The following is a 26,923-nucleotide window of genomic DNA, read 5'->3' on the forward strand; positions in this document are numbered from 1 at the left end:
TCCTTGAGAATGTTCCATGTGCACTTGAGAAGAATGTGTAACCTGCTGTTTTGGATGAAGTGTTCTATATATATCTATTAAGTCCATCTGGTCTAATTTTTCATTTAATTCTATTATTTCCTTGTTGATTTTCTGTCTGGATGTTCTGTCCATTGGTGTTAATGGTGTGTTGAGATCCCCTACTATTATTGTATTGTTGTTGATGTCTTCTTTTAGTTCTATTAAGAGTTGCTTTACAAATTTTGGTGTTCCTGTGTTGGGTGCGTATATATTTATAAGTGTTATGACTTCTTGGTGGAGAGTCCCTTTTATCATTATATACTGTCCCTCTTTGTCTTTCTTTATCTGTTTTGCTTTGAAGTCTACCTTGTAGACACCTGCTTTCTTTTGTTCATTGTTAGCTTGGAGTATTGTTCTCCATCCCTTCACTCTGAGTCTGTGTTTGTCTTTGGGGCTGAGGTGTGTTTCCTGGAGGCAGCATATTGTTGGGTCTTGTTCTTTGATCCATCCTGCCACTCTGTGTCTTTTGATTGGGGAGTTCAGTCCATTTACATTTAGAGTGATTATTGAGATGTGGGGGCCTACCACTACCATTTTATGTCTTGTTTTCCGGTTTTCTTCAATTTCCTTTGTTTCTCGTCCCATGGTTTAATCTGTTCTGATGAAGAGCTGCTACTCTCTGTTGTTGTCCTTCTACTTATCTCCTCTGCTCTTGGTTTTGTAGCCCCTTTCCTTTTTTTAATTTTTCAGGAATGAGGGTTTTCCTGAGGATTCCCTGAAGAGGAGGTTTTGTGGCAATGAACTCCCTTAATTTTTGTTTATCTGGGGAAGTTTTTATTTCTCCATCATATTTGAAGGATATTTTCGCTGGGTAGAGAATTATCGGCTGTAGATTTTTGTCCTTCAGATTTTTGAATATATCATTCCACTCTCTTCTAGCCTGTAAAGTTTCTGCTGAGAAATCTGCTGATAGCCTGATGGGGGTTCCTTTGTAGGTTAGTTTCTTTTGCCTGGCTGTCCTTAGTATTTTCTCCTTGTCGTTGACTTTTGCTAGCTTCACTACTATATGCTGTGGGGTTGGTCTTCTTGCATTGATAAAGTTTGGAGATCGATTGGCTTCTGTCACCTGAAGATCCATCTCTCTCACCAGGTTTGGGAAGTTCTCAGCCATTGTTTCTTTGAATAGGCTTTCTGCCCCTTTCTCCTTCTCTTCTCCCTCTGGTATACCTATAATCCTTACATTGCATCTCCTAATTGTGTCTGCTAATTCTCGGAGAGTTTCTTCATTTCTTTTTAGTCTTACTTCTCTCTCCTCCTCTGCCTGCAGCATTTCTATATTGCCATCTTCCAAATTGCTAATTCTTTCCTCCATATTATCGGCCCTACTGTTCAGTGCATCTAGATTTTTCTTAGTCTCCTCTATTGTGTTCTTCATTTCCAATATTTCTGTTTGGTTCTTCTTTATTGTATCAAACTCTTTTGTGACATAGCTCCTAAACTCGTTGAGTTATCTATCTGAATTCTCTCTTAACTCATTGAGTATTTTAATGATGGCTGTTTTGAAGTCATCATCATTTAGGTTATATATCTCATTTTCTTTGGGATTGTTTTCTGTGTATTTGTTGTTTTCCTTCTGTTCTGGAGATTTAATGTATTTTTTCATATTGCTTGATGTTGTTGATTTGTGCCTCCGCATAGACAGAGTTTAGTTGCTCCTTCCACTTGTTTCTGCTGCTGTGGTGGGGGAGCAGCTGATTATACTGCACCAACCAGGAACCCTATCCGCAGTTGTTAACTGGGCCTGGGCCCCTCCTCGTAGTCACAGTGGTCCTTTGGATTCCCTCTTCTGCCATGGGGGCCGTCATGGGGGGGCTTCAGGCTGCTGGTGCCTACTGTTGCAGCCCACCTAGACGTGCTCCCTCCTTGGGGTCTGCAACGGTGTTATGGGCTTTTCCAGCGGCCTGGGGTAGGATCACTTATATTTGCCGCTCCGTCACTGTCGGCACCCACAAAATCTCACTTGTCCACTGTGGGTCGCAGCAGAGCTATTGGCATCTTCTACAGTCTGTGGTTAGCTCACCTAGCTATGCTACTTTTGTCCCGGGGTCTTCGAGCCTTGGGGCTGCCGGATGGGTGCTCTCTACTAGTGCTGTGCAGAGGCTTTCCCTGAGGCTGCTGTGAGCCTGTAGGGTTTCCCCCTAGGCTACGGAGCTGGGTCGCTGGAACTCCACCCAGCCCCAGTCCTGTTCCCCAGGAACTCGGGGAGCCCTTTTCCCTGTCTGGGGGATAGCCGGAGATCCTGATTTCAGTGGTAGCTGGTCAGCTGCTGCCCTGCCTGATATTCTCCTCTCCAGGACCCTCCCAGTGTTGTGGATGCTGGGAGTGGCCCCTCTGCTAATAGCAGACAGAGAGTTTTGTCTGCTGCCCAGGCAGAACTCTGGAGCTTCCCCTCCAGGCCGCAGGGCCGGCCTCTGGAGCTCCCCCCAGCCCCAGTCCTCTCCGAGATCTCCGGCAATCCCTTACCCCACGGGGCAGGCAACGGCAGCTGGGGGTCACCTCGCCCTCTGGGGTTCTCTCCGGGACTTTCCCGGAGTTGTGAATGCTGGGAATGGCCCCTCCGCTAATGGCAGACAGAGAGTTTTGTCTGCTGCCCGGGCGGATCTCTGGAGCTTCCCCTCTGGGGCGTGGAGCCGGCCTCTGTAGCTTCACCCAGCCCCAGTCCTCTCCGAGATCTCCGGCAATCCCTAGCCCCACAGGGCGGGCAACGGCAGCTGGGGGTCACCTCGCCCTCTGGGATTCTCTCCGGGACTTTCCCGGAGTTGTGAATGCTGGGCGTTGCCCCTCCGCTAATGGCAGACAGAGAGTTTTGTCTGCTGCCGCCCAGGTGGAACTCTGGAGCTTCCCCTCTGGGGCGCGGAGCTGGCCTCTGGAGCTTCACCCAGCCCCAGTCCTCTCTGAGATCTCCAGCAATCCCTTTCCCCACCGTGCAGGCAGTGGCAGCTGGGGGGCCTCTGTACCCTCCGGGCGCCGTGAACACTAGGCGGGATCTCCCCGCCAATGGTGGGGAGAGACTCTCCCCGCGGGCTCAGGTGTGTAAATCTAGAGTTTCTCTCTGCATTTAGGAGTAATTGCGGGGGGTTTAGGTAGGGTTCTGGTCACCTGTTTCCACCGTCGCTCCTCTGTTGTGTGCTCGCTCCTGCCCTAGGTGTGTGTTGGAAGAAACGGCGTCCGTTGGAAGAAAGCCGCTTGCAGGTACTAGGCTGTTCGGTCGGGGTCGGAGAATTTTCACCTATCTCCACATCCTCCTGGAGGGAAGTCCGTCCGCCTTCCGATGTATAGTCGCATGGGTCTCTCAGACGTCCTGAGATGCTGTCTGGATATCCTTTGTTAAGCGATGAGTGTCCAAATAATTGTAGACTCGAAGGGGGAGAGACAAAGAGGACTACTCACGGCGCCGTCTTGGATCCTCCTCCTCTCTTAGTGTAGTTTTGATTTGCATTTCCCTGATGATCAGCGATGATGAGCATCTTTTCATGTGCCTATTGGCCATCCGTATATCTTCTTTGGAGAAATGTCTGTTCATGTCTCCAGCCCATTTTTTGATTGGGTTGTTTGATTTTTTGCTGTTGAGTTGTGAGAGTTCTTTATGTATTATGGATATTAAGCCTTTGTCAGATATATGACTTGCAAGTATTTTTTCCCAGTTAGTGGGTTGTTTTGTTTCAATCCTGTTTTCATTTGCCTTGAAGAAGCTCTTTAGTCTGATGAAGTCCCATTTGTTTATTCTTTCTATTGTTTCCCTTCTCTAAGAAGACATGGTGTCGGAAAAGATGCTTTTAATACTGATGTCAAAGAGTGTACTGCCTACATTTTCTTCTAGAAACCCTATGGTTTCAGGTCTCACCTTTAAGTCTTTGATCCATTTTCAGTTACAGCGAACTTTTAAAGGCACAAATCTAATTGTGCTCTTCCAGTACTTAAAATGGTGCTTTTCAAATAAAAAACCCAAAATCCTGAACTAACTTAATGAGACCCTGTGTGATCTAGCTTCTGCCTAACTCTCCCGCTTTGAGAAGAGCTGTAGTCTTTAGGATTAGTCTTATCAGCATGTGGAAATACACCACCTAAAATAACAGTGGCTTTAACGGGACAGAATTTCTCTCTCGGGTAAGTAGGCAATCCAGGAACTGGTGTGGCAGCTTCACAGTCTTCTGGGATCTCAGTTTCTTTGGTCTTGATGCTTTACCATCCTCATCACAGAGCTGCCACCTCATGATCTAAGATGGCTGCTTCAGCTACGCTCTCATATCTGCATTCCCACCAGGAGGAAAAGGGAAAGAGAAAGAAATGGCAAGTCCCCTCCCTTCAAGAACATTTTGCATAGTTGCCCCCATTATGCCCACTATGCCCCATTGGTCAGAACTCAGTCACATGGCCATACCCAGCTGCAGAGGAGGCTGTTACAGGCAGTCATGTGCCAGCTAAAATCCAGGACATTATTGTTGAGGGGAAAGGAGATACACTTTTGGGGACCACTTTGCAGTCTATCACAAGAGCTAAATCCTCATCTTCCAAAATAGAAGGTGAGTCAAAAATATCTGATATGGAAAAATTAAGAGAGAGCACATAGCATATTGTTAGAAATATGGAGGCAAATACTAGAGGAAATGGCTAAAATTATTGACAGTGATTGCCACTAAGAGATAGAAATAGAGTGGGGCAGTGGACTGTGCTTTGTATATCGTGCCTTGCAGTACTGTTTGACTTTTTTCATGAAAAACATTTTTGTTTTGATAAATTACATTTGAAAAGAGTTTTTCAAAGCACAGACTGAGGCCAGGCCTGTGGGTGTATATAAGGACCGGGCGCGTTTCCCTGCAGAGCCCTTGAAGTTCTGTTTGTAGTTCCCACCTGGCCAGCCAACTCTGAGTCTCGGTCTTTAAACAAAGGTGTTGTTAGGTGCACAAATACTGTCAAAGTTTAGAGGATCATAAGGATGGGTTCAAGACACTTGGCCACAGGCAGTTCCCCTATTTTCTCTTATTAAATTGGGGCACCTGGGTATAAAATATTGATGAGGCTTTAAATGTCCTTGACGTATGCATTTTGTCTTATTTCCCTGACCTGGACTAATATATAATATATATAATAATTTCCCCTCACTGGAAACCCTTCTCCTCCATGCGTGGTTGTGACGGGGAAGACAGATGCCATAAACTGCCACCTGCAGAAGGTGGCTTAATCAGAATATGCGGACACTGAGGCCCAGAATGAAAAGAAGGAGAGAAATAGAACCTGAGGTTGTGGAATCCCAGAAGTTAGAAAGATAATTCTCTGCTGATCAAAAAGAAAAAAGCAAAATTTTTCATCTAGTTGACCTATTGTGAGACTTCTTGATTACCTGTTTTTCATAAGCAATGCATTAAACCTTGCAATTGCAAACCTTAGTGGGTTTTGTTTGTTAAATATTTGGGCCGAGAGGAGTTGTTGGTATTGAGAGACAAAGGTCTGAATAGGAAAACAGTCATGGGGCTTGTATTTGATCATGTCCTATCTTCTTGGCTCAGCCCTGTCATTGTCTGGCTCTGGGAGCAGGCAGCGATGGGACAGGAGGGCACAGTGAGAGGGTGACAGTTTAAGTGGAGCGCCTACAGCTGCTTCGTGCGGTTGGAGAGGAAGCCTGTTAAGGACTCAGTTCTAGAAGAGCTCTTGACATTGATCATTTGTGAAAAGCAGACCTTTTTTCTTACCCACATGTGTGGTTTTGAACACTTGTGTCTGCAGCCCTTAAGTGTTGCTACATCTGATCGTCAGCTGGTGGAATTCCTAACACCACGCCACTTTGAAAGAACAGACAACGTTATTAACTTCAGCAGGAAATGAAAATTTTGCCTTAATATACGTGTGAAATTGAGTTGTCTGTAGCACAAAGCTTTGGAGATTACCCATGCAAAATGAGCAAACTATCTAAATTTGTACAGTGAAAAGTAATTTTGCAGACTGCATTCGTACTGCATTGCAATCTGTGAAGAGATTGGCTCTATTAATTTAGATTTAAACAGAGGCTCTGTATCTTCTAAAAGTGGTAAATGGGATGGAAAATGTACTTTAAGGGGAGAAATGAGTTTCTGGAAATGCTGCAGGCAGGCTCCCTCCTCCACGTCTTTGAGTCTGCCATGAGACCCATCGGCTAGAGGCAAGGCTCTTTCTACTGTGACAGGCATTTGGAATGAGGACATGCAGACGACCCTCAATTACAGATGCAGGCTTTAAGGGTGGGATAAGAAGCAATGGAGTAAGGCCCAAAGCAAAAGTCATTGGCAGCTTTTACGCTATAGTTCCTAAAGTGGCTGGGTCCTCAACAGAGAAAAACAATAAGGAGTTGAATTTATTTTCTCAGATTTCAAATAACTTAGTTATTTGTATAATCCCTCCCTGGAATAATACTGGTGTAGGGGATTCTGTTACTCTCCCTGCCTTCTCATGTGAAAAATTATTTTGTATATAAAGAGAAATTGAATTTTTCATTCCCTAATCTTTGAATTTCTTTAGCTTACAAAAACAAACATTTCTTGTTCCTTATTAATTTAATAAATTATTTTGTTAAATAAATAGGTGACTATTTAGAATCATAGTTTAATGACCTATCATTAAACTGTCAAGAAGAATACATTAGCACAATAGCCAGAGCGCAACCGGGACTGATAATAAACTTGGGTTTAGAGTTGCTGTTATTTAGAGTTGTAATGATGGGGAAACTGAGAACAGCGTTTGCGTATGTCCAGTTCTTAGAGCTGCTTGATAATAAAGCTGAGTCTAGAACTAAGGTCATCTGAACTGCCAGATAATTTGCATATTTGTTACAAGTTATCAAAAATCAACACTCTTGAGTCAGCAGCACTGCAGAATGATAGAGTCAAGTGCCCTTTCCTCAGCTATACAGTATTTTCTTTTTGCTTTTCAGGCATTGCTGTGCTTTACCTACATCTCTATGATGTGTTCGGGGACCCTGGCTACCTACAGATGGCACACACTTATGTAAAGCAGGGTCTGAACTGTTTGTCCAAGCGTTCCATCACTTTCCTTTGTGGGGATGCAGGCCCTCTGGCAGTGGCTGCTGTGGTGTATCACAAGATGAACAATGAGAAGCAGGCAGAAGACTGCATCACCCGGTAATTGTGTTTCCTTTTGGAGTTTTATTATCTGTATGCCATTATGCGTTACTTCTGCATGTGTTAGCAAAAGAACATTTGAATGAATTCACTTTTCTCTCAGCCAGCCCTGGTGGTCTAGTGGCTAAGATTTGGCACTCCCACCACTGTGGCCCAGGTTCCTTTCCCAGTCAGAGAGCCATACCACCCGTCTCTCGGTTGTCATACTGTGGCAGCTTCATGTTCCTGTGATGCTGAAAGCTCTGCCACCAGTATTTCAAATACCAGCAGGGTCACTCGTGGTGGATAGATTTCAGCAGAGCTTCCAGATTAAGACAGACTAGGAAGAAGGACCTGGTCACCCACTTCGGAAATAATTGGCCACAAAAAGTGTATGGATAGTAGCAGAGCATTGTCTTATAGAGCATCAGAAGGTGAGAGGATGGCGCAAAAAGACCGGGCAGGGTTCTGCCTGCTGTACACAGAATGCCTGGGACTCAGAATGGACTCAGCAGTACTAACAACAACAAACTTTTCTCTCAGTAATAAGTCCTTACTGCTGCCGTTTGATCAATTCTCACATTATTCCTATGTTGCAGTTAAGGAACATCCATTACAATCCCCATTTTATTGCAAGATAAAATGACACTGACATGTTCCAGATCAAACATCAGTTTAGTCATAAAAATGATCAGAAGCCTAATCATGTGATTACTAATCCAGGGCTACCCAAGATCGGTAATTCAAAGAGATGTGGGGCGCTTCCTGCAAGGGGCTGAGGGAACACAGGCTGGTTCAGAACTGCTTGTCTCTGGGCCAGTGACACGCAAGTCCAGGTGTCCATTGTTCCTGTAAATCAGGGCAGCCACTGGCAGCTTGAATTATGAAGAATTACTAAGCCTTTGTACCAGTAGACTGCGTTACTGTTTTCCCAGCGCTGACTGGACACTGAGAATCCCACTGAGAAATCCGGCCGCCAGGCGCCCTGCCTGCCTCAGCATGGCGACACGCAGAGACGCAGTGCCCGCAAAGGTGGTTTCAGTGTTTCATAGACTGTGCTTTTCAGAGCAGTTTTCAGTTCACAGCAAATTGAGAGGAAGGTACAGAAATTCCCCGTAACCCCCGGCCCCCACACAGGCATGGTCTCCCCCACTGTCACCATCCCCCACCAGAGTGAACACTTGTTACCATCTCCAAACCTACATGGACACATCATTATCACCCTAAGTCCATGGTTTACCTTGGTGGTGTTCACTCTGTGGGTTTGGGCAAAAGTATAATGACACGTATCCATCATTCTAGGATCGTGCAGAGTAGTTTCACTCCCCTAAAAATCCTCTGTGCTCTGCCTAGTAATCCCTCTTCCCTCCTCCTCAAGCCCTGGCGACTGCTCATCCTTTTACTGTCTCCATAGGTTTGTCTTTCCGAGAATGTCATATAATTGGAATCACACAGTACGGAGCCTTTTCAGATTGGCTTCTTTCACTTAGTAATATGCATTTAAGGTTCCTCCATATCTTGTCATGGCTTGATAATTCATTTCTTTTTAGTGCTGAATAATGTTCCATTGTCTGGATCTACACAGTTTATTGGTCCATTTACCTACTGAAGGACATCCTGGTTGCTTCCAAGTTTTGGTAATTATGAATAAAGCTGCTAGAAACATCCATGTGCAGGGTTTTGTGTGGACATGTTTCCAACTCCTTTCGGTAAATACCAAGGAGTGTGATTGCCGGATTGAAGGTAAGAGTATGTTTAGTTTTGTCAAAAACTTCCACAGTGGCTGTACCATATTACATTCCCACCAGCAGTGAAGAGAGTTCCTTTGCAGCCACATCCTTGTCAGCATTTGGTGTTGTCGGATTTTTGCCATCCTAATAGACGTCTAGTGGTATCTCGTTGTTTTAATTTGCATTTCCCTGATGACATATGATGGGGGACATCTTTTCATATACTTCCTTGCCATGTGTATATCTTCTTTGGCCAGGTGTCTGTTAAGGTCTTTAGTTCATTTCTTAATTGGGTCCAGCAGCATTTTAAATCAATGATTCTCCCGGAGTTGACCATCATTTTGATTCCCTCTCCTCTTTCTTATGTATTACTGTTAGAATAGTATTATCATCTCTGATTTCGTTTGTTGAAGATCCCTTGGTTAATCTCACAGTGTGCAGTGGTGTGTATTTGATTAACAGGCTTTTGGCCTAAAATTCTAATTACTAGAGGTTTTTTCCCCTCAAAATTTTATTATAAAAAATTTCAAACATACAGAAATGTTGAAAGAATAGTGAATAACTGTATATCTACCCACATAGATTCAGCCATTAACATTTTACTCTGTTTGCTTAGTCACATATCTATTCACCTGTCTACTCCTCTCTCCGGTACTTATCCTTTCGGGGTAGGGTGCATTTCCGAGTGAATTGCAGACATCAGTATACTTCCTTCTAAATACTTAAGCATGTCTTTCATTCACTAGAGTTCACTATCTGTTCACAGTTTTCTTCTTGTGATGTCAACTTTACACAGCTGCCCAAGTTTTAAGTGTATATTTGTTGAGTTTTGACAAATGCATATATCAATGTAATCCAAACCCCTGTCAACATCTAGAATATTTTTCCAAATTTTTTTTTTTTTTTTTGCCCCATCCTCCCTTTTTCCTCCTTCTGGAATTTTAATTACACATGTGTTTGGCCTTTTGATATTGTTCTACTGGTTTCTGAGACTGTTCATTTTTTTTTCCAATCTTTTTTTTTCTTTCTGTTCTTAAGATTGGATAGTATTGATGATTTTCAAATTCACTCTTTCCTCTGTTATATCCATTCTGCTGTTAATCCACTCCAGTCACTTTTTTTATTTTAGACGTTGCATTTTTCAGTTCTAGAATTTACACTTAGTTCTTTTTTTTCAAAATTTTTTTATTATGATAAAATACACATTACATAAAATTTACCACATTAACCATTTTTAAGTGTACATTTTAATGGTATTAAATACATTCATAATGTGTAACCATCACCACCACTCATCTCCATAGCTCTTTTCCTCTTGTAAAACTGGAAGTCTGTACCCATTAAACAGTAATTCCCCATTGCCCCTTCTCCCCAGCCCTAGCACCAGCCACTCTGCTTTCTGTCTCTCTGATTTTGACGACTCTAAGTGTCGCATATAGGTGGGCTCAGACAGCATTTGTCTTTTTGTGACTGGCTTTTTTCACTTAGCGTAATATCCTTAAGGTTCATCCATGTTATAGAATAACTAGACTTTAAGATATGATTGTGTTGTATTTAAAGAAGGAATCATCCATACTCCTGTTGTTTAAGCATGTATATGCAAATTTGCCCTTCTCCTCCAATTTTTCCCCAAAGAATGGTATTTTCTTACTGTAACTGACTTTCCCACTGGGAAGTGGAACCAGAAGGGTGGGGGGAGGCCCAAGGAGTCTTCTGCACCACATGTAATGATCTGTGAATCATTGTATTAAATCATTCCCTGGATTGGCATATACTTCAAAATTCCTTTTTTTATACATGCCTGTGCTACATCCGTCAGAGGTTAGAAATTAAATAGGGCAACTTAAAAACAAAAAATGTATTATTGGTGTATCTAGAGGAAAAAACTACCAAGATTCCACTCCAACGCTGGGAAGTATTTCATATAAAACCTGTCACTAAACTTGATCAGAATGGCAGGTGAAACAAAACATTGATTTCTCCAAAAGTTTAATTAACATGCGCTCCTTTCATAGAATTAACTTGCATAAGACCAGCCAATACAAAACAGTTCCGTCTAAATTTGAAACACAGCAACCACCTCTTTGGTTTTTACATAGGCAGTTTAAAGCCTTTAGCCATACAGCTGCTTCACCGGCTCACAGAAGTCCCATTCAGTGAGTCACTCACAGTGGTCCCAGAGCTCGATGTATAAGGCCACCTTTGTCAGTACGTGCACAGCCAAATAGCAGTAGTTTGCTATGTGAAGACTGTTAGTAAGTGTTAAATGAAAGCAGGATTTGTGTATTCAGACAGATTGAGAAACACTAATTAGAGTTAAATATGCACCTTTCCCACTGCTTAGAGTCCTCAGCGGCTCTGAAGGGAAACCACCGACTCCAGGGAGCAGAATTTGCCCAACTCATCATGGAGACAACCCCTTTTCCTCATGACATCTTGGGGCCAATTGTGCTAAGTACTCTGGGGAATAGTACTAATATATGATAATGTTGGCTTGTTATAAATCACTGAAGAGTAAACTAAAATTTCTGTTTTTTTCGATACTTTGGTAAGAAAGGTATTTTTTAAATTTATATCTTTTTAAGAATTTTTATGACATTTCAACAGTCTTTACAGCCAGCAGACTTATTAAGATTAAAAATATAGACTGTGAATGTATGATAGGACGTATGCTGATTGTGGACACAGCTTTGACTTTTCAGATTTCTGGAGTTCATGGCAGAACAGAAAAAAAAAGGAGCTGTGAATCTCCTCCCTTTAAAAGGAAATCTGTGTGTCTTTTCAGTGCAATTTCAGGAAATCTGAAGTTATTTGATGTCATCAGTGAGTTAATAAACCCACTTGTTCTGCTTTTTACCAACCTTCCTCACGTCAGGGCCCTTTTGAGAGAGCACGGACACTCAGGTTCTCTGCATGGCGTCTGTGTTGTCACCCACTGCAGTGTCATATTCCAGCTTACCTTTCCTGCGTTGTTAGTGTAATGGTCTTCCAGAATCATAATTTTGAGTTTTGGAGACCAGAAGGGCCTCTGGGATCATCAAAAGTCTAATCCTTACACGAAGAAACTGAAACCCAAAGAAACCAGTGTTCCCTGAGGTAGAGGTTTTTAACTTTGGAGCCCTGAGAGTCTTAGGGTTTCTGGAGAGATAGAAGCCCCCAAATTGTGTTCAGTGTGGAGAGAGCATTTATGTGTTCCTTGGAGGGGTCTCTGACTCCCCAGAGAGAGAGAATGTGTGTGGTGTCTCTGTTCAAACTGGCCTGCAGTTGGCTGAGGAGATGGGGGAGGGAAATAGCACTGGTGCTCTAGTGCCCTACTGACACCACGTCCGCATTCACCCTTCCTTCACACAGAGACAGTTGGCACCAGTACACGAAGAGAGAGTGTTGCCTGTTGTGTACCCAGTTAAGTGACTACCCTGACATGTACAGTGCTTTGGAGCCAGTAGTTGGGGCTTTCTGGTCAGAAAATGAATACCCTCTGTCTCATCTGTAGTGTGATGAGTAAGGAAAGGACTTGTATTTAAAAAGTTACAAACCTTTGATGGTACCGGGCAAAAATTCTCCCCACTAACACCCTCGGGAGATCTTGCTAGGTGTGGAGCAGAGCCGTCCCCTGCCCTGTTCTTGTGGTCCAGAGAAAGCCACGTTGTCCTTGGTCCCTTCTTAGATCTTACTCCTCAAACGTGGTAGAGCCTGTACCATCTCCCCAACTTCCTGTCATCTTCACCACTCCTCCCACCAATGACAAGCCCTTTCCTGACATTCCTCCGGCACCTAGGGACAAATCCTCCCCCTGGTGTCGATTTTGTTCAAGTTACTGGAGGTGCCGAGTACCTCTGCCTGTTGATTCCTGGTGAGAGTACTTCACATACAACCAGTCACCCCAGCGTGTGATCTTGGACACTTCAAGTGCCTATTAACCCTTCTTAGTATATGGACTAAAGTTAGATGAGATGCAGGCACAGGCACTGTCTGTACCTACCTACTTTAAAAATAAATTTCCACAGACAGCAAGAGAACTTTAGTCAGGTAACGGCTGTGCCATCAGGTAGTTTATGACACCAAACATGCAGTTTAATCTCTGTAATTGCTAATGTCTTTTCATTACTTCTCTTTTCCCCAAATCCCTTACTCTTCCATCATACCTTTTCAGTATGCTAATATCATTTTGTCGAGTTTCACCAAAAATTAAGTTGTTTTAGCAAGTGGTGTCACATTGAATTTATAGGATAATTTAGGGATAATTGAGATGTGCTTTCAGAATTCCGTGTGATAAAAATCTAAACTAGGGACATTTTCATTTTCCCTACCTATCATATGTGCTTCCCCTCCGACTCCCCCCAAAAAGGAAAAAAAGGTCCATTCTCAGAGTTCAAACTACTTTCCTGAGCTCATCTCCCTCTCTGAAGTCTATGTACTTTCTGGTTTCCTGGGGCCTCCCATTTTGGTCTTCTGGAAAGAAATCTGGGCTTTGGGTACCCCACGACTGTGCCTGCATGTGGGGCCAAGTGCTGGGGAGGCTAGGAGAAGGGAAGCAGTAGGGATCTCCCTGCCCCCCTGGACCATGGCTCCTCCGATCCACGAGGAAGGGTCCCTGCCTCGGAGGTTCACTCCTGTGGGCTCCCGTTGCCTTCGCTTCTGCTGCCACCGTGAGATTGCTTATGGCCTGGGGCATGAGAGAACAGAGAAAGAAAAAAGGGAAATAAAGAAAAATGAGATGTTTTACCCGCTCTGTCTGATATTAGGAGTTCCCTTTCTGTTCTTTCTTGAGACAGAGCTAAAGGGCTTCCTCTGGGGCTCTCTCCAGCCCCTCAGTGCCTGCCTCCAGGTTTGGGATGTACCAGAGAGAAAAATGTGAACTCACCACCACTGGTTGGGTGGTACTTCCGATTCTGTTCTTCCCCATTCCACCTGCCACTGTTTGCTCTTCACAGTCCTCGGATAGCTGCGTCCTGCCTTCTCTCCAGGTCCTTAGCTGCATTTCCTGGGGGTGGCAGGGTAGAGTGTGCTCACTCCATCTCAGCTGGAGCCGGAACCAAAAACCAATTGAGAAGCTGAACTGATTATCTCAATAGGGAACTAGTAAATTATGGTACCAGTGGAATCCTATGCAACTATGATAAAGAAGGAGACCACTCTGTATGTGCTGATATGGAATGGTCATCAAAATGTATTGTTAAATAGCAAGCCACAGAACGTTTTTATAAATATGGATATGTGCTTATATGTACATAAAATAATTCTAGGAGTATGTAAGAAATTGGTAACCATGGTTATTTCTGGAAAGGACTAGAACCTGGGAGGCTGGGGAGACAAGAGAAACTGACACCTTTGTGCCATTTTCATGTATTATTGACTGTGGTAGATCAGGCTGCTGTGCAGACACATTAAGAAGTCACCCAGGGGGCCACGCCGTGGCCCAGTGGTTAAGTTCACCCACTCCACTTCGGTGGCCTGGGGTTTCACTGGTTTGGATCCTGGGCGCAGACATGGTACGTCTCATCAAGCCATGCTAAGGTGGCGTCCCACATAGCACAACCAGAGGCATTCACAGCTCGAATATACAACCATGGGGGCTTGGGCTTTGGGGAGAAGAAGAAAAAAAAAATCAACCAAAGAAGGAGATAACTGGGTTGCTGCAGGCAGTTCATTTGGTGGAAACAGATGGCCCTTTGAGTGTGGACTTGGTCCTTTTTCCAGGCTACATGCGTTAAGAGGCAGAAGTTCTTAGCTTCTCTGACCCCAACTGCTAGTTGGGCATGCCTCCATGAGGAACTAGGGAAGTACCAGGTGACCTCAGCCTTACACATGCATTCTTTTATTCTTTGAATTTCTTGTTTGTCAGTTCCACTGTGAACTGAAGAAAAGAAATTTAGTTAAGGGTTAATCTTTGAACCCTGGCTACCCTTTGTGGTCTTGCCCAACCTGCTTAATATTAAATATATGATAATATAAATAATGTATAATGTATAAAAATATTAAAATATTTATATTTTATATAATAAAAATATTTAAAATATATAATAATATATATATGCTTGTGTGTGCATATTTTTTAAATGTACCATTTTTAAGTATATACCACTTTCCAATCCTTTTCAAATTATCTTAGGCATGTCTTTTTATTCCCAGGCTAATTCACCTAAATAAGCTTGATTCCCATGCTCCAAATGAAATGCTCTATGGACGGATGGGCTACATCTATGCTCTTCTCTTTGTGAATAAGCACTTTGGAGTGGAAAAGATTCCTCAAAGCCACATTCAGCAGGTACCATGTTTTTGTGCTTTTTGGAGTCTTTTTAGGATCCTGCTTAGTATCTGCCTAAACCACTGGTTTTGTTCTCTAGTTAGCACGTCCCAGGTAGCTGGAAGGTGTACTTGACCTCTGAAGGTCAGGCATGATCAGAGCCCAGCAGCTTCACGCCCAGTGCTGTCAGAAGCACTGGAGAGAGTGACTGGGAGTCAGGAGTGCAATCTGCTCGTCTGAGAGTGTGGAGCCCTTCCCGAAGGAGACAAGGGCCGGATTTCACCTCCCAGGTGCTGCTGTCTTCTTTGGCGCCTGAAGGAATTTATGCTTTCCTTTGACAAGTGAATTCTTCAAACTCTAATGAAAAGAGTTTAAGGTCCTCCACATCCTCCCTCTTTCAGGCAGAATATAGTCACCTCCGCTTCTCTGAGTGCAGAATTAGACTGTGCCATCCGTGGCCGTGAGACGGCGTCTGATTCGCCATGTTCTCTAGTACCTCTTAGCAAAAAGTTCCTTACCTCCACTGGGAACTTACCTCCACTTTTATTCTAATTCTCACGTTATTTTGATCGATTTTCTCCCTGTAGATTTGTGAAACAGTCTTAACCTCTGGAGAAAACCTAGCTAGAAAGAGAAATTTCACAGCAAAGACTCCACTGATGTATGAATGGTACCAAGAATATTACGTGGGGGCTGCTCACGGCCTGGCAGGAATTTACTACTTTCTGATGCAGGTAAGGGGCCATAGTGGTGAGACTTTAAAGTGTGCTTCCTGCTGTGCTGTTAGGGTGAGGGGACAGGAGCTCCAGCTGTTTCTTCATTCTGTCGACTTCTGTATCGCTCTCCCTGTAATTGCCTGGCGTAGACAGACAAGGGTGGTGTTTGCCAAGGTGCAGTCTGAGATGTATAAATATAAAAGGCCCTGTGCTCCGAGATGCTCTTTGATCTTTGAGTGACCACACTTGCTACCAAGTGCCACTTATGTGACTAGTGTCTACTGTATTTCTGTATGAAGGACCTTCTGCTCTGCTCTTTCAGCAAATGCCTTGAATTAAGAATATTATCCCACATTATAAGGCACAACCCATTGAAACAAATTCCAGGAGTATGAACAAAATCAGTAGAAAGCAAGTGAGCATTTGTTGCCTAGGGCTCCCTTAGAGAACAGAGTTAAGAAGCCTCTTCTGTGGATTTTGTGTAACTTACCTGAAAACCAGCTGGATATCCCATCACTTCTTTGTATCTACTGTTGCTGGGGGACATGAGCCAAAGTCGAATAGACTGAGGACAAATAGAATTTACTGCAGCAAGCATGACCTGGAAGGGGGGCAGAAGAGGACTTCTCATGAAAGCCTTGTTTCTGGGGGCTTATTTAGCAATCTTTAAAGAGAAATTGACACTTTTGAATAATAAGAATTTGTGGCAAAAGAAAATTGATTTTTAATGGCAGTGAAGGTGCCCCCCTCACCTTCCCAGAGTACAGTGTGGCATAAAGAAAAGTGTTGTGTGAATGTGTTCAGCATCAGTGCTGGGATATACGTACTACCAGCTGATTGAGGAGCTGACTGTAATAATGCAAACATCAGTGTCAGACCTACCCTCTCCCTATAACTAAAAAGACAGTGAAGCTGACAAACTCAAGGCTATTACTGCTTTTGAATGCAAAGTCACACTTTGAGTGTTAGTGGTAGTAAGAGACCAACTGTTGTCTTTATTCTGTACTTCTCAATTGAGAGTTTTATAATTAGGGATTTTAACAATTCAGACTTAAATTCCTTTATTTTTCCGGCACATCTCTTTCTTGGCTATTTCCAGAAGTAAATAGAAATTCTTAAAAGTTTTAAGGAAGGAGAGTCCGTGTCTTCTGGTTTCAAGGTGAGCTGGAGTGGTGCATGCCAGCAGCTGGGCGGCCCACGGCCTTCCGTTGAGGTGGGCCATCAGGAGGCGCCCTCTGCTCCTGTTGGCTGTAGTAAGAAGTCTGGAATCCAAAGTACTGTTTCCATTGGCGGATGCTTATCTATTTGAAATGATTTAATTTTTAATCCTGAAAGTCCATTCTGGTAGCTGCCTAGTTATCAACATAAAACAAAATGTTATTTTTACCCCATTTGGATAATTCCTGCAAGTTTGAGGAAAATCCACTCATTCTACTCTAGCATTTTAAACAGATCTTGAAGAGTATTCTTTGGGTAGGCTGAAATCTCCATGTGCCCTGGAGAACTTGGTGCACTTTTAGTGTCTGTGGAACCCTCTTGTTCTTATCACCATGTTCCCTGCCCAGCCGCCTCCTGCCTGTGCTTCACACCACTGCCCACCCCCTGCCTGACAAAGACAGCACTTCAAATTTGGTGTTTAAAGAAGTGAGCAGTAAATTGAATTAAGAACAGGACCAAAAGGAGAAACTGAAAGTTGTATCAAAAACGGAGGCTCATATACCCTTTGTCAGCGTGTCCTGTAAATCTGTACATTGTATCAAAATAATCCTGCATAAATATCAGTCCAAAATCCTCTGAAGAAAGGCTTGATATAGTCACACAGCAGTGTGGGGTCTGGGTTCCAGGTCTCCTGGAGAGTGTTCTCTTCTATTGGAAATACATCTACCTCTTCTCTAAGTGTCATAATGAAAGTTGTTCTTGGTTTGTTGAATGCATCTCTTTGTGGCCTTTCAGGTACGATTAAGGTATTAAAACCTTAGGAAACTTCTCTTACACTTGTATTCTTAAGCATTGACTTAAGAAAATTATTTATATGTATGTAGATAAGAATAAATATTGAAAAATAATATATCCATAAGGCTCCAAGTGTTAACTGGGAAGCTCATTTTAGTTTGTTCCAGTAGGTGAAAAAATTAGGTGGAATCCAGAACCTCTTAATGACTTTCAGTTCCTTTTGGTCATGTTCTTTCTGGCTTAAAACTCATCCCTGAGGCTTAGGAAGGTCCGAATGCTTCAGCAGAACTAATAATTCCCTTTCTCTTATTTAGCCCAGCCTTCAGGTGAGCCATGCGAAGTTACATAGTTTGGTCAAGCCCAGTGTAGACTATGTCTGCCAGCTGAAATTCCCTTCTGGCAATTACCCGCCATGTGTGGACGATACTCGAGATCTGCTAGTCCACTGGTGCCACGGTGCCCCTGGGGTAATCTACATGCTCATCCAGGCCTATAAGGTACTGTGAATTTTCTCTTTTTAGAAATAAACTAGAAAACACAATATAAAGTTGGGTAATTTAAAATTAGTCTTATATGTGATCCTTAAAGGAAGAATAGATAAATCACCTGTTGGACCTAAGATCACTTTGCTAAATGGATTATAATTCAGTCTCATGGTATCTAGCATACCACAGCAGACATTATTTCATAGAACAGGAGGCTGCTTCACTGACAGGTAGAGTAGCCAAGATTTTAGCATCAGTGGCAGAGCCAATTAAAAAGAGAAAGAAGCCTCCTGGTGCATTGCTGGTGGGAATGTAAAATGGGACAGCTGCTGTAGAACACAGTTTGGCACTTCCTCAAAACATTAAACACAGAATTAACGTATGATCCAGCAATTCCACTCCTAGGTATATACCCAGAAGAATTTAGAAGAACGATTCAAACAGATGCTTATACACCAATGTTCCATAGCAGCGTTATTCACAACAGCCAAAAGGTGAAAACAGTCCAGGTGTCCGTCAGCAGGTGAATGGATAGACCAAATGTAGTGTATGTGTACAATGGAATATTGTTCAGCCATAAAAAGGAGTGAACTCTGCTCCATACTACAACGTGCATGAACCTTGAAAACATGCTGAGTGAAATAAACCAAGCACAAAAGGACCAATACTCTACGATTCTACTTATGTGATGGTGAATATAAAGTATCTAAAATAGGCGAATTCATGGAGACCTGAAAGTAGAATCGAAGCTACCAGGGGCTGGTGCTGGGGGCAGGGGAATGGGGAATTATCACTTAATGGGTACAGAGTTTCTGTTTGGGATGATGGAAAAGTTTTGGAAATAGTGGTGATGGTTATACAACCTTGTGAATGTAATTAGTGCCACTAAATTGTACACTTTAAATGATTAAAATGGTAACTTTTATGTATATTTTACGATCATAAAAAAATGAAAATATCACTTCTAAAAAGCCTGCTATGGCAGAGCCATAGTCAAAGAACAGAAGGGTTTTGAGGGGAAAAAAAAGAAGTAAACCAAGATATCTGTGTCCTTTGGTGCCACATCTACAAATTACAAATCTATAGACTATAAATAGGCACTGGCATCTCATAGTCTAAACAAGCTTTTAGTATAGCAAATTTTACTTTCAGAAAATTAGATATAATGGAAAAATTTTTTAAACTGCCATATTCTACTTTTAAGGACACTTGGTTTGCAATGAGATATTAAAAATGTCTACTCAGATTATTTCTCAAGTCTTTGATCAAGGTTAGGAAGCTGCAGAAAATTGTAAGGGTATATCTGCTTTTCTGGCAAAGTAAGGTGTTTTATAATCAAACCAGTTTTTATAACCAATCCTACACAGCTTCTCCTCCAGTACGTAGAGAAACTTCCAGTGGTAAAGGGCCTCCCTGTTCCCAAAGAAGGCAGTACATATTCTTTGGAAAGAGACTACTCGTAACAGCAAGTTGAAGAAAATAGTGCTACTTCACCAATAACTCCCGTGTACACAAACGCACAGACACATAAAACTCAAACCGTGCAGACAAGGTCATGCCCTGTTATTTAAAAAAACAAAAAAGCAAAGCCAGTGAATGGTTGTAATTTGTGCCCACCAGAATACCGCTTCTGTCTGGCTCTGAAGCCCTTGCCCTTTCCTGCTAGGCCCCTGCTCTCTCCCTCCTTCCCATCAGGAAGGGATGTCAGTACAGGGTCTTTCAGGTGCCTTGTAAGGCCACGTGTCCCTTGCCACAGGTGTTCAGAGAGGAGCGCTATCTCACCGACGCCCGGCAGAGCGCTGACCTGATCTGGCAGTACGGGCTGCTGAAGAAGGGCTACGGGCTGTGCCACGGCGCCGCGGGCAATGCCTATGCCTTCCTGGCGCTGTTCAACCTCACACAGGACAGGAAGTACCTGTACAGGGCCTGCAAGGTAGGGGCTGCATGCCGGCAGGTAAGCACGCCTCCCGGGAGCACGATTTAGTTCGTTTGTTTGTTAAATCTTGAGTTACAGCAAAGCCGGTTATTTAAGGAAAACCTGCAAAAACCATTCCATTGATTTAGCTTTCTTCTAAAAGAACATAATTCTACTCGACAGCATTTATGGGGGAAAAGAAAGATGTAGGGTAGTTTTGTTCCTTCTTTGATAACCTTGGAGATGGGTGGCTCCACAGCTCCTTAAATTCCTCCCACACTTCGTACTCTCTTTCAGACCATCTGTTTCTCTGCATTAACCCCTTTTCTCTGCCTTGAAGATAGGTTCTGACTTTTCAGAATAGTTCTTAGAGACAAGCTCTGTCAACTTGCGGGGGTCTCTGGAAGCAGTCACTGCAGCACTTTAACCAGGTCTCATTTCCAGTTCGCTGAGTGGTGCTTGGATTATGGAGAACATGGATGCAGAACACCGGACACCCCCTTCTCCCTCTTTGAAGGTACTTTTCACACATTACTTCTTTGCCTTATAAAATCAGCTTCTACTTCTCTGCCTGGTAATTAGTGTATTTGAATTTGAGCTTTATCAACAAATTAATTTTATAGTCATTTCCTAAAACTACTTCATTTCATAGTATAACAACTCAGTATTAAAAATCACTTAGCACATGGACTACCACGAACCCAATACTGGTAGTTATAATGGTGGCTGCCATTTATGGAGCGAGCACATGCTGAGCGTTCTGCAGATGCCATCATAAATCATCTCAGCAAAAACATGCAGACATTATTATCCTCACGTCACAGACGAGAGGACTGAGGCTAACAGGTAAGCAGCCATGGTGCCATGATGAAGGAGCTCACGTGCGGTGAGTGGCAGGGCTGTGCCTTGGACTTGTGTGGCTCCACTCTCCCTCCTGTCTTCCACCTGGATCAAGAGGCTGAGCACCCCACTGGCTATCTTCTCTAATGTTGAACTGCCACGAATATAAATATAGACAGATGCCCACTTCATTTAAGTTTTAGCTGTTAGTATCGTAATGCTGATGCTACAGAATGAAGCCACTCCATAAAACAGTCATTTGGTGTAATAACTTTTGCCTCTTTCTCTTCCTTCAGGAATGGCTGGAACAATATATTTCCTGGCTGACCTGCTAGTGCCCGAGAAAGCCCGGTTCCCTGCATTTGAACTGTAAAAGGAAAGCTTGCCCCCCGCGATTGACTGCATGACCCTTTCTGTGTATCAGGCCTGGGCTAAGCGCTGTCGTTGCTTTTCAAGGAAATAGAGAGTCAAACTGTGTACTTGATTTAGTGGATTTTTTTTCAGAATTTGTCTTTAGTGCAGTTTGTTTTCTTTATCATTTATTTTTATTTTAAAATATCAGGAAATCTTTTAACTTCAGTTTCTTCCTATAAGGAGGTTCGATGATACGTGCAGTATTTTGAGGGCATATGTATATGTATTTCAGAACTAGGAGGAAATTTTATTCTTGTTTAAGCTTATGAATATAGCCGTCTGTTACTGTTCTAAAAATGTTTAAAAGAAACTAAATGTGAATAAACAAAGATAAATATATGATTATTATTAGACATTGCCCTCCACCTCTGCTCTCCAGTATTTTGTCTCCGACAGGACAGACGGTTTTATGACTCTACTTTTCTCTGGGTGGTTGATTCTGAAAGGGAACAAAAATAAAGCTGTATCCTTCCAGGACAGAAATTGTGAGAGTTGCCACCTGAGCAAGGGACCTAAATACCATTTTTCAAATTCCCAATGCTTATTTAAACCAGAGAGAAACATACTTCCAAATTTGCCTCTTTCTGTTAGTGAGCATCCAGGCTCTGTAAGCCAGTATTTTTTATCGAAAACTTCTAAAATGCAATGGTCATTGTGAAAATTCTGATTTGAAGGTTAGTTCAGGGTAAGCTAACAAAAACATTTATTGTGTTTTCTAAAATAAGCCAGTGTATTTTGGAACTATTTACTTAAATTTGTTTGTTCTTTGGAATTAGTATAAATCCGGAATGAGTTTGCTGTGTGTGAATATGCTGTGACCTGGGATTGGGGTCCACGCTGTCTGACTGACCTTCTAAACGTTGACTTGGTTTTCCTTACCGTGCAATGATTGTGCTTTAGTGCTGCCTATTTGGGACAAGCCCTAAGGTATTTTCCTTCCTACCAATCTATCTGGATTTTGGTCTTTTCACTAAATCGTACAGCTCTCTACTTCTGTTTAAAAAGGGGGAGGGTGTTAGGTAGCCAGTGACTCAAACAGAGACACAGAACTTTTGACAGAGATGCTGCTTGTGTAGGAGGCATTACCCAGGGCCGGGCTTAGAGCGGACAGGTGCCGTCTTTGCATGTCCTCGGCTTGACGCGCATCAGGCCTGAGCCCTCGGGACCGGGATGATATGGCAGGTGCAGACTCCCTGGCGGGTCACATTCTGTGTAGATGTTTTGACTCATCAGCTCCACTCCTCCTCTTTCCATTGCCGCCTTTCCCAAGCTTTTTTCGTCTTTTCTATGTTTTGACTGATTTTAGAATATTTTGCAGCTTTGGAAAAAACAGGGTCTAAGAATTTTAAATGTGCCTATTTCACAGCTCTTGGTCACAAAAATATGCTATTTTTATTGGAACTTTCAACTAAATTGCCACTGAATGTATGTTGGTTCCTGTGGGTAGCAGTCCCCTCTTATTTTCCATTTAGCACCAAAATAGCTAATGTTATTGGAAATTGACCCTTTAAAGGCTGCCAACAGTAGGATCTGAAAAGCAGCCCACTACTCAGTTCCTGGGATCAACTTCCTGCTCTGTGACTTGTGCTCGTTGGGAACCACCTTGTGCCTCTCCGATTTCCTCATTGCTACTGCTTAGCCGCGTGCAGCCTGTGCCTTTCTCATGAACATTTCGGATTCACGGGACAGCTCATTTGCCTTTGGCTGCATGTCCAGCTTGAAAGAATAAAGCCCATTTGGTTTAGTTAAATGTCCTACTATGCTGTACCTGTACTTTCAGCTACGTGGTCACTAACCAAGGGAAAAGGAACAGAGCACACTTTCTCTTAGCCAGAGGAGGCTTCATCACAGTGCTTCTCCAAACATCTTGGTTAATTTAACCCCAGCAAGACTTCAAGACAAGGAGAACATTTTGAATAAGATTCTTTTTAATATTTGGATTATAGTTTAGCTACTGTCATCCATTACCAAATTCATCAATACAAACAGTTCATTTCATATTCTTTAGCTATTTAGGACTTACTAAGCTGGCAAGATTTTATATTTGTGCCATTGTTTGTTTTATTTATACTTAAGAGCTAAGAAAGTTTGATAGGATTTTAAACTTAGGCAAAGGCTGTGAAACCAAGACCAGTACCCTAACATCATGGTTGAAACTGAAAGAAACTTTTACACTGGCTTTCTGATTTTTAAAAGGAAAAAGCATCATTTTGGTTCTATTTCTGTTACATCGTTTTTCCCTCAGATATTTTTCTTTTTGGTAAGAACTTTCCCAAAAGTTGCTTTCCAGAAAACTCAATAGTATCTCTTACCTCTTACAGTGATACTGTTGGAGATAAGACTAGGTAGTAAAACCCCGAAAGCTTGTTGAGGAGTGTTGCTTTATCCTGTCATGTGTTTCTGTTCCTCTAGTGATGAGAAATTACAGTAGTTGACTTTTCATCACGTAAAAAATGTCAGCGTCACCACCATCTCCATCAATTCCACTGGGCTTTGGTCTCATTCAAATTGTCAGTCATTAAAGACTTTTCATCTTTGATGCCAGTTCCAATTATCTGGCATCAGAAGCCTTCATGGTAGGTAGAATTTTAGGTAAAAATGCATCCAACGCTGTTTTCTCTCCTTATTACCACTTCCCTACGTAACTGAATTGAGAGACATACTCTGCTCCTGTGTCTGATCTTATGATGACCTGCCTTCTGCTCGCTGATTCTGAAACACAAAATGTGAAGAGTGAACATTTATTCATCTACTCCTTTGGCTACTGGAACTCGTCTGTAGTCCTTTATTACTCATACTGAATTCTGATTCCACTTCTGCTTCCCCTAAATAGGTCAGAGCACCACAGTTCTGTATCGTGAAGCTGTAGAAGAGCTGTTTCTCTCATACAGACATAAAACAAAGTGTTTGGAGTATTTGAAGAACCCACCCCAATGTTCTCTTGCCATTTATCGGAAAGGCCTGGGATCGTATGTATTTCTCTGTTCTGTAAAGGATTTAACTTACTGCTTCTCAATAAAATTTTATTGGGACTCTATATCACCTGTGCCTTTTGTTTGCTTTGGTTTAAATCTAAGAAATATTTTCCTTCAATGGTAATTGATGGCTTTTTCTCTATACACTCATTCCCTAGGGTTTGTTCCTGACTTTTTCTTCATTGCTGGATCAAACAAGATTTGCAGTGCTTTCTGAAAATAGAGATTTATTAGAGGAAAATATTTTTAAATCTGATCATTATAGAATTAGAGGAATCTACTAGGCTTCAAGCAGAGCAGTGTATTAACCATCTTACACGTATGAGAATCCACCCTGTGGTTAATAACTAAAGGCCTAATTCTGGAAATTGATTTCCCTGCTGACCATTTCTGAAAGGAACTTTGAAGAGAGGAGGAGGTTGAATGAGGCGTAATTATCAAGTGTACGTGCAGAGGTTGGGAAGGAGTTCTGCTGAACCACCTGGCAGGACTTTGTGCCACTTATTTTCATGATGCAGCTACGTGGTGTCACTTAGAACAACAGAGATTTGCCAAATTATACAATACTTGTTTTCATCCCTGAATCGTATTTTGTCCTCAGTACATTTGACTAAAATGCCCTTCACACCCCTAGTCTATTGTTTGAATGACTCATAATGCGAAAGGTAAGTGCAGTTATTTTTATTTGTCTCCTTTGATGGAACGAAGGTATAGATGGTGGTGACACAGCTCTAGATGTGGGCAGTGAGCGTGGAGGGGATAGAGCCGTTTCACCTGGTGAGGCCAGCCAGCGCTGCTGTCTGTTTACCAGCCCCGGCTCATCTTCCTCCTGGAGGAAAAACAAGAAGTAGCTCATTACATTGCCTCACAGTTGTAGTGTCATGAACAAAAGAACTTGAAGAAGTAATTCCTCTCCCGCAACTTGCCAATAGTAGTTTGATTTATTTTTTCCTAACTTTTCATTAGAAAAGACCTTTGTCTCCTTCCTTCTCCTCATACTCTCTGAATAGAAGAATAATTTTTGTGTCATTTCTTTTTCCCAGGTTAGTTCCCACCATGGATTCAGTGTCATTAAAAGTCTCATGTATTCTCTACTCTTATAAGCATAATTTAAAGTGAGAAAAACCTACAAGTTGGTCCCCTAATAATTTGCTTTCTCATTCTGTTTCCCCTCCAAACTCGCCCTCTTCCTTCTAAAGCTGAGGGTCAGTTAGCAAAGTGAGCACACTGGCTTTCTTACAATGGAGAACATATTGGTTTCACTGGTCCCATTATGTAAACTATTGAAACGCTGTTTTCCAGAAGCCCTGTGCTAGTGCATCCTTGGGGACTTATTTGACAATTTTGTGAGTAATGGGAAAAAGCAGCAAACACAATCAGCCAAGAAGTAAAATAATGAGGACAGAGAAATGGATCTTAGCACGACCGCTGCTCCTAGTCAGCCAGCTTAATTTTACATTTCTACACTACGTTGACTTCATCCACACACAAGTCACAGTCGTGGTGACATTAATCTGCGGCTAACACTCTCACTCTGCAAGAAAGCGCTAGAGAAAGCATCCGTGAGGCAGTTCATCCTTGTGTAGGGAAAGCAGGATTCTTTTGATAAGTCAGTGTATAAAGCAGTGTCACACTTGCCTAATTTCTTAATGGAGCTGGGATGTTAAGAAAGGCATTTGTAGCCAAAAAATCCTAATGTGGCTCACTGAGAAAGTTGATGGTTAATGTCAGTTGTTCTCTCGGGATTCAGCATCAGGAACGAACATGCACCCCTTGCTGGTATAGTCCAAGTTGCTGGCACTGTCCATTTACATGCTGCAGACATGCTGTTTTATACGTTATCTTGCCGTGAGCAACGCTTTAAAGATTATACGTTAATTTTGCTGTGAGCAAGACTTTCAAACCATCTCATCCCCCAAATTCATTAAACACACGTGTCTGTCTGCAGGGTGCCTGGTGGGGGATTCTGTGTGTACAAGATAGACAGCCCCCTCTGACGACTCAGGGCGGGTGATGGGACAGACAAGCATTACAAGGAAATGTCTCTCATGTTCCTGTTAACCCCCAGCTACTCTTCCCCAATTTCAAGTAGGTCGGCTCTCATGTGACCTGTGGTTTCTGTTTGTACATGGAGATACTGGAGTTTAGGACTCCTGCAGGGAGAAAACATTTTGAAAGCCCTACAGGGGGCCAGCCCGGTGGCATAGTGATTAAGTTCGCACACTCCACTTCAGTGGCCCAGGGTTCACAGGTTTGGAACCTGGGTGTGGACCCACACACTGCTCATCAAGCCATGCTGTGGCAGTGTCCCATATAGAGGAAGATGGGCACAGATGTTAGCTCAGGGAAACTCGCAAGCAAAAAGAGGAAGATTGGCAACAGATGTTAGCTCCGGTGAATCGTCCTCACCCAAAGAAAATTAAAAGCCCTTCAGCCAGCCCAGAAGCCCTCAAGAGTTCTTTCATTTGGACCACCTTGGTTCTAGCCCACTGGAGGG

The 26,923-nt window shown here is 42.7% G+C and overlaps 1 protein-coding gene and 1 long non-coding RNA gene across 8 annotated transcripts in view; one reads left to right on the forward strand and one right to left on the reverse strand.

Moving 5' to 3' along the window:
- Positions 1-24,488, forward strand: part of LANCL1 (LanC like glutathione S-transferase 1) — a 44,263-nt gene extending 19,775 nt beyond the window's left edge. The window contains exons 3-10 of one of the 2 annotated variants that reach the window (XM_070489835.1): positions 6,965-7,172; positions 15,014-15,149; positions 15,716-15,862; positions 18,112-18,294; positions 20,039-20,215; positions 20,642-20,714; positions 21,334-21,411; positions 24,283-24,488. In XM_070489835.1, coding sequence (XP_070345936.1) covers positions 6,965-7,172; positions 15,014-15,149; positions 15,716-15,862; positions 18,112-18,294; positions 20,039-20,215; positions 20,642-20,714; positions 21,334-21,410 — 1,001 coding nt within the window. In that variant the 3' untranslated portion in view covers position 21,411; positions 24,283-24,488. Of the gene's footprint in view, positions 1-6,964; positions 7,173-15,013; positions 15,150-15,715; positions 15,863-18,111; positions 18,295-20,038; positions 20,216-20,641; positions 20,715-21,333 lie in introns of both variants that reach the window. The other variant, XM_070489834.1, reaches the window with a different exon arrangement.
- The window catches only part of LOC106848061 (uncharacterized), a 52,885-nt gene continuing 47,476 nt past the window's right edge, over positions 21,515-26,923 (reverse strand). For all 6 annotated transcript variants that reach the window (XR_011495593.1, XR_006513433.2, XR_001402325.3 and 3 more), the window contains one exon: positions 21,515-25,255. This is a non-coding gene — a long non-coding RNA (uncharacterized lncRNA). The remainder of the gene's footprint in view (positions 25,256-26,923) is intronic.

The sequence above is a fragment of the Equus asinus genome, chromosome 19, assembly GCF_041296235.1.
Source record: "Equus asinus isolate D_3611 breed Donkey chromosome 19, EquAss-T2T_v2, whole genome shotgun sequence".
Lineage (NCBI taxonomy): Eukaryota > Metazoa > Chordata > Mammalia > Perissodactyla > Equidae > Equus > Equus asinus.